Source organism: Galeopterus variegatus, unplaced genomic scaffold (assembly GCF_000696425.1).
Source record: "Galeopterus variegatus unplaced genomic scaffold, G_variegatus-3.0.2 Scaffold3507, whole genome shotgun sequence".
Lineage (NCBI taxonomy): Eukaryota > Metazoa > Chordata > Mammalia > Dermoptera > Cynocephalidae > Galeopterus > Galeopterus variegatus.
The window spans coordinates 120,321-128,552 of NW_007729618.1; the positions used below are offsets into that span (position 1 = coordinate 120,321).

Sequence of the window (8,232 nt, forward strand, 5' to 3'; positions counted from 1 at the left end):
GTGGTGCTGATAACACCAAGGACAAGGGTTCGGATCCCTATATAGGGATGGCCAGTTAGCTCACTTGGGAGAGCGTGGTGCTGACATCACCAAGTCAAGGGTTAAGATCCCCTTACCGGTCATCTTCAAAAAAAAAAAAAAAAAAAATTCTCACACCTTCTATGCACTTTCTCTCCCTCCCACCCACATTTTCTGTCTTCCCACTCTCCTTCCTTTCTCTCACCAACTCTTCCATTTTCTTTATCTCCCTCCTTCCTCCCCTCTCTCTTCCCCATCCACAATTTATACCAAATTCCCTCCAGACTACACATATCTCATCCGTAGAAATTTCTTCATCTCTAGACTTCGTGATTGTTAGTTTGAATTCCCAGGACTTGTGTGTCTCATATACTCATACAGGATTATAAATTGCTCAGTGTTTGGGGACATCCTTGTTGGCCTAAAGGAAGAGAATATGCCCTAAGATCACTGAGCAGGAATCTCTCTCCCATATGTAAATGTACCTAGTTCCCACCTACATAATGGCTAAAGTGTTTACCTTATGAGGGGAATTTTTGTCACCTTAAAGGAAAATTCTGTGTATTTGGTACCTTTGGGTCTTGAAATTTTATCAGAAGTGTATCTTAATATTTCACAGTTTTGTACAGCTGACCCTTGAACAACATGGGTTTGAATTGCACATGTCCACTTATATGGGGGTTCCACATCTGAAGTTTTAACCAACCAGGTATCAAAAATATAGTATTGACAGATGCAGAACCGTCATATGTAGAGGGCCATCTTTTCTTCCACAGGGCCAACTGTGGGACTGGAGCATACGCAGATTTTGGTGTACATGAAGGGTTCTAGAACCAATCCCCTGAGTATACAGAGGGCTGACTGTAATTTTACTTCACATTTAATTACCACCCAAGACATAAACTATTTGCTTAAAGACTATGGAATTGATTACTGCAGATAAATTTTCTTCTTAAACCTGTGTTGTTCACAGAAAGTCCAGTGTCCACCCTGGAGTCACCTTCGAAAGCTGTTTCAAACTCAAAAGAAACAATCCCGGTGGCACAAAATGCATTCCAGGTACTGATATAAAATGCTCTGTAAGGGACATTCATTCCAAATTGAGTAGGAAGTACCCATTTTACTACTGAAGAAATATTTGGGTCACATTTCAGCTTAGAAAACATTTTAATGTGCTTTCTAAAATGTGCTATTATGAATCTACCTATTTACACAATTGAAGTAATTTGGTTGAATTTTCTAGAAGCTACAGAATTTTTTTCACCCAACAAGTTGGAACAAATTTTTGTTCTAAAAGTAATAGCCATTGTTGATGAGGATGGAGGGAAATGGGTACTCTCATACTTTTCATGTAAATTAGTACAGTGGAAACAATTTGGAAATGAGATGGAATATTTATCCAGAATGTCTGGGACCTAACCCGTTCTGGATTAGTGACATTTTAGAGTGAAGAAATCTTAACTATAAAAGAAGCTTATGCTTAAAAAGACTGTATCCAGCCTAGCATGTTCTTGCAGTATGCTTCTCTTATCTTGAAAAGTGGATCGAAAGATGGGAAATACATATTTGTACAACTGCAGTTGACCACTTAGAATAATCACTATCCACCAAACCAGCTTGCTAAACTTTGTTACAAATGCCATTTTAGGTTCTTGAGTCCTTTGAGCACCTGCCACCTCTCCCAGAACCACCAGCACTACCACCTGAACTGGCAGACAAAGTCCGAGACACGCTTCCTCCCCAGAAGCCTGAGCTCAAAGTGAAACGGGTGCTGAGACCAAAAGGCATTGCCCTGACTTGGAACATCACCAAAATCAATCCCAAGTGTGCTCCTGTGGAAAGCTACCATCTCTTCCTGTGCCATGAGAACCCTAATAATAAGTTGATTTGGAAGAAAATTGGAGAAATTAAAGCTTTACCGCTCCCAATGGCCTGTACTTTATCTCAATTTTTAGCTTCCAGTAAATATTATTTTACTATCCAATCGAAAGACATTTTTGGGCGATATGGGCCATTTTGTGATATAAAATCTATCACTGGGTTTTCTGAAAATCTTACCTAAAAGAAAAGTCTTGAATAACTGTATGTTTAACTACATATTGTTTTCTTTTTTTTGTATTTGAGTTGTTTGTTTACAGTGTTATTTTAATACTATTTGCCATTTTAAAAGGCCAGTTCAGATTGTGAACCCTTTGTATAGGGACAGTCATATTCTATATATTGTAAGCGACTTATATTTTCATGAACTTCTGATTTGCATTCAGTATGTACTTCCAGTGTATATGTTCTAAAACGTACACTGTCATGGACCCATGTTGCTAAGGTGTGTTGTGAACAATACCTTTGATGTCTATGGACCTGCTGATTATATGCGAAGCCCTAGGATACAAGCAGCCACCATTTCCTCTGTTGACAATCAGATTTTGGTGACCTGCTTGTGGTCAATTTAGCTCCCAGCTTTTTACTGAAGCCAGACCATCCCTGGGGTACATGCCCACCAAGATTTTATAGAAATAAATATCTTCTCATTCTGTTCAAATTCTAAGAGGACTATTAATTTGTGCCCTGCCTCCTTTTTTTTTTTTTTCTTTTTGGCTATGTCTATCATTTGGGGAAATAGTCTGGAGGTTTTCCCTAAATCTGTTTGTATACTTATATATAATAAATTTGTTAAACACTGTGCTGTGTACACAAAAACATATACTATCTCTTACAAAAGCATTATCCAACCCATTACATCAGTTGAGAATGGAATTGTCTGCCTTAGATTTAAGGCTTTAATTGCTGGTTCCCTTAATGCTACCCTTTGTTCATTTCTGGGCTGCCATTATTAGTACTCAGAAAACATAACACTAAAAAAGCTCTGATAATGTGTCTTGTGCATACCTCTATCAGAGGGCCCACAGAACTGAAGCTCACTAGGATAAGCAACCTAAGAAACTGAACATGTGAACAGAGACTTGATAAATACAAGTCAGGGCCCAATGGAGGCAAACTTTGTAGATAACTAATACTGGGACATTGAGGAAACAGAAGAATAACCCTAACTGTGAAAGATTGTTTGAAAGAGGGTCATTCTTTCCTGGTACACAGTGAAAGTTCAGGCCTCAGAGTCTCAGATGTAAAAAATGAGCAGAGAATGGTTTTCCTTGGCATTTTGTGAACGCCTTCACATCTTCAGCAATAAATAAAACTTCTTTTTTTTCTTTTTCAGTCTCCCTGTGTTCTTTACCTTATAAAACATTTCAACTGAAAAGAGCCAGATTCTGAACCTCATCTGATAAGATCATTCTGCTTTCTGTGAGGTCCCGTTTCAGGCTCAGCAATGGAGGGCATCATGCAGCACAGAACAAGAAATTCACCATGGGCGAGGATTTCACCCTTGGGTTGATGCAGACTAGATGTTCACTCAGCAAAGCCCAAAGACCTGAACAAGATTTTGGCACCTGTCACCACAGTGAAACTACATCTCCAGCCAGCAGACCATCTGGAAAGTACATAGGTGCACAAGTTAAATAAAGTAAAAGCTGCCATGATTACAGAGTGAGGGAGGAAGACTGATAGCAGGTATCTTAGAGGCAGTGACTCAAAAAGCATTAATGTTTCTTGCCTTTTGGGAGGACAGGGACAAGATTCTCAACTTACATATCACTGATGCCAGCAGAGAGCCAGCCTAAGGATAAGAAAGTCCTGCCAAATAGCACAGTCACAGTACAGAACACTAACACCCCCATCTCACCCCATGAAGCACTTCCTACACTTTAAGTGGAAACTTTATGCCTCCATTAAGAACCACAACCAAACTTTATGACTGATGAGCTAAAATTGAACATGCAAGGGGTCTTTGAAAAGTTCATAGAAAGTGTGTATTATCGGAAAATTGCATAGTTTGCAAAGATTTTTTGCACCAAAATAAACTTGTTATAACATGACTGAACAGAATCTGGTTTGAGGCATTAAGAAGAATAAGACATCAGTTTAAAAAGAGCCCCTATCAGAGCCACATGAATTCTGCTAAAGTGGAAGCAAGAACATCAAACTGGTGGGGAAGCATGGGTGGAAGAATGGTGAAATCATTGATGCTTTACAGAAAGTTTATGGGTACAATGCCTGAAATCAGTTTACAAATGGAAAACTTTTAAGAAAGGACAAGACAATGTTGAAGATGAAGCCCACAGTGATAGACCATCAATCTGTGAGGAAAAAATCTTGTTCGTGCCCTAATTGAAGAAGACCAGCAATTAACAGCAGAAACAATAGCCAACCCCATAGACAATTAGTTCACCTTATACAATTCTGACTGGAAAGTGAAAATTGAGCAAACTTTCTGCTTGATGGGTACCAAAACTGTCACACCCAGATCAGCTGCAGACAGGAGCAGAACTTCCAGTGGAAATTTTAAACACGTGGGTCAAGATCCTGAAGCATCACTTCAAAGAATTGTAACAGATGAAACATGGCTTCACCAGGGTGATCCTGAAGACAACACACAATCAAAGCCATGGCTACCAAGAAGTGGAAATGCAACAGTCAAAGCAAAAGCACATTGGTCAAGAGCAAAGTTCATGGCAACAGTTTTTGCATGCTTAAGGCATTTTGCTTGTTGACTTTCTGGAGAGTCAAAGAACAATGACATCTGCTTATTATGAGTATTTTGAGAAAGTTAGCCAAAGCTTTAGCAGAAAAACACCCAGGAAAGCTTCACCAGAGTCCTTCACCACGACAATGCTGCTGCTTGCTCCTCTCATCAAGAGGGCAATTTTGCAAGAGTTTTGATGGGAAATCATTAGGCATCCACCTTATAGTCCTGATTGGCTCCCTCTGACTTCTTTTTGTTTCCTAATCTTAAAAAAAAAATCTTTAAAGGGCACCCATTTTTCTTCAGTTAATAATGTAAAAAAGACTGCATTGACATGGTTAAATTCCAGGATGCTCAGTTCTTTAGGGATGAACTAAATGTCTGGTATTATCACTTACAAACATGTCTTGAACTTGATGGAGCTTACGTTGGGAAATAAAGTTTGCATTTTTAATTTGTATCTTTTAATTGAATTTTTCCACGAACTATTTGAAGTCCACTTACATTGAGAAAAGACTGTGGGATGGTTCATGGAATCACTGGGCAGCCTTAGAAAATAGGCAGGGGGAGGGGGAAATCGGAGGGGGGAGGGGGGAGGAAGATATTTTGCAACCACATCATGAGGTTTCAAGCTTAAGATGGTTTATGCAACTCATTCTAGCACATAATGATATGCTAGACGTTTTACACCCATTTTAAAGATGGGGAAACTCAGGGACATTAGGAGTCTTGCTCAAGGTCACAGAGACTAAGGAAATAAGTGGAGGCAGAATTCAAGCCCAGCTCCCTGGTCCCAGGATTCACCCTGTATGCACCATGCTCTACTGCCTGTGAGCACTGGACAGATGGAACAGAAAGAATTTGCCACTGTCCTTGCTGCCTTGTGGCTCCAGATTGAAACCCCAGACACACGTTTAATTGGCAAATCCTAGGGCACATGTCCAAGCTGCAGGGTGAACTAGGGAAGCAATCCTCATGGATTTTGGGGCTTTGATGAGAGGAGCACTCTGCCACACTTTGGGACTCGTAAGGTGGTTGTGGTGACTCTGGACTGTGTCCCTGTAGCTAAGCTGGAACCACCTTTCCCAGGATTTCCCCCCCTCACTGGTTCAAGGTTAGGGTTGGTCACAAGATATTTCCTGAGATTTGTAAAGCAGAAGGAAACTGCATCAAATGTTTTACCTTCTGGAAGCCAGTGCAGGGCGTCAGAGCCTGGCAGCTGTGTACACTGTTGCTTATCTGCTAGCTCATGGGCCTTGAGCTCCTGCAGCTGCTGCCAGAGCCATCTTCAGCCTGGCCAAGTACAAAGCATGTATGTGTGCTACTGTGTGCTTTCACCGCAGCTCACGATTCCCGTGGCATCAGGTTGCGGTGGTCACAAAGACACAGTTCCAGTTTGTGCATGCTGTCATCCGCATCCAACCTTCCTCCCCAACTGGCTGCCTGGCTGACTTATGGTGACTCTGGACTCAGCACTAGACACAGAGGAAGTAGTTTGCACAGCGTTCTTCACCTGCTCTCCCACACTGAGCCAGGTCCAGTCCCATAAGGAATCCCTTGTTCTACAGCATCGATGGCTCCCTGGCTGGGATGGTGGGGAATCTCAAGACACTCACTCCCCTTGCCTGGGGGAATTGAAGGAGGCAGTAGCTCACCTGACTGTCCTGGAAAGCAGCACATCTCATACATTGTGCACTAGAAGATGGACTTCACAAGCAGAGCCTCAGGTCTGAAAGCCAGTTCCAACACAATGATTTGGGTAACACATTTCTTCTCTCTGCACCTCCTTTTTCCGAAGGTGTAAAATGAAGGTAGTGCTGATTTGCTACTTTTGAAATAGCCTTCCTCTCTCCCCTCCCCCTGATGCCACTTCTTCTTTCCTTCTCTTTCGTTATTTAACCAGTTCTACTACATAAGACTAAGAACCCTGATACAGGGCCATTGTAAATCATTAATGACTAGTAAATCCTCATACTTTTATGTTGCCTCAGCATCCATTTTGAATATAAGTTTAACTTTCTCGTGCCAGAGGCAGGGCCGAATCACCCTGGACACAGTTTCCAGTATTCCCCCTATCAGTTCCTCAATGTGATCGATCTAGACATCTGCCTTGTACAACCATCTCCTGGTGACCACCTTCCTGTGAGACTACTAGATACAACCTATGTAACCTGCTCCACTGACTCCCACACCCTGCATAGACTGTGCAGATATGCTGCAGTGACCCCCCTCAGTCACAGCATGATCCCATGGAACTGTCTGCTTGCTCTAAACTCACCAATTGCAACTCCCCATAGGAAACTTGCTGGGGTAATGCCCTGAACCCCAATAAAGGCTTTAGTCCCACAGGTGCTTCTGTATTGCTCCCCACTCACTGGTTGAGCACCCTGCTGTCTCTCGACTTCTTGTCGGCCCTCGTGGTCACCCCTCTTCTCTCATGGATCTGTGAGTAATAAACTGCTCTGTGATTTCACATGTTTTGTTGTGCTGCCTCCTCTGTGGCTCACCTGACCCACACACCTGAACCTAAGTCTCCTCCTGGTCGGGGCTCTCCTAGAGAGGGGCTATCTCAGTAGGAATAAACTGGACACAGGTCAGACAAGAGCCACAAGGGCATCTGCCAGTATAAGCAGTGCTCCTGCGCGAGGAACACCTAGGCATTATTAGGCCATCCACCAGGATAAAGAAATATCCTGTGAGAGGCACACTGTACACCCACAGCACCTCCCCTGGAGCCCCATCAGGGCAGGACTAGAGTTTATAGCTGCTCTGCAGAAAGGGACCTCAAGACCCAATTGGAGGAGAATCATAACAATGAGATAATATAAAATACAAAAGACAAAGCAAATCCTTATTAGTAAATGGCAGAAAGAAAAAAAAAAAGTAAAGATATAAAGCAAAGGCTAGGGGAGGCAGAGGATTAGAAATACCTTGTTTGCTAAGTGCTAATTGGCCAGAACAGAAGATCTACAGGAGACGGTGTGTCACTCAGAGGTAGCATGTAGGGTCCTCACACATAACTCTCGGGGCTTCTCTGCTTCACACTTCCACCAACAGAGTATGGAGGCAAACATCCCCAGCGCTGGGTTTTTATTGTCAATAAGATGAGGCAAAATTTTAAATCTGATAAAATCCTGTGTCTCCTCTAGACTAATCTTATGTCCTGCTGTTGAAAAATTGGGATGAATGGGAAAAAAATGTTTGGACAAGGAGGAGATCCGGCTTCCGGTTTCCCTGACATTCATTTAAAATGTAGCCCCAAGTAGGCAGCTCTACCATTCTGAGTCTGTTTCCTCAACTACAATGAGAGGCTTTAGTCAGACCTTCAAAGATTCCAGAACACACAAGTTATATCAGAGTTGGAAGAATCTGAGAGCTCTTTTGTGGGAGGGTCTGTGGTCTGCTTCACAGTTGTTTATCTCAGTCCAATCTGATAGATTCTGCCTTAAGAGGAAAGTGTCTGTGTTTATAATGGTTACTGAAATGTGCACTGAGACTTATTCATATCATGTTATTTTGTTTTTCTTTTCTGTTTATCTTTTTTGTTTTTGCTTATTTTTCTTCTTCCCCTCCTTTTGTTGAAATTCTGCTTGCTTGACAGCAATTTTATAGTTTTTCTACCCTTTTAGTGACTT

The 8,232-nt window shown here is 41.9% G+C and overlaps 1 protein-coding gene across 4 annotated transcripts in view; it reads left to right on the forward strand.

Moving 5' to 3' along the window:
* ATF7IP2 (activating transcription factor 7 interacting protein 2) overlaps positions 1-3,231 on the forward strand; it is a 59,615-nt gene extending 56,384 nt beyond the window's left edge. For all 4 annotated transcript variants that reach the window (XM_008585252.1, XM_008585255.1, XM_008585253.1 and 1 more), the window contains 2 exons: positions 992-1,077; positions 1,667-3,231. In XM_008585252.1, the coding sequence (XP_008583474.1) occupies positions 992-1,077; positions 1,667-2,080 (500 nt within the window). In that variant the 3' untranslated portion in view covers positions 2,081-3,231. The remainder of the gene's footprint in view (positions 1-991; positions 1,078-1,666) is intronic.
* The last annotated feature ends 5,001 nt before the right edge of the window (positions 3,232-8,232 follow it).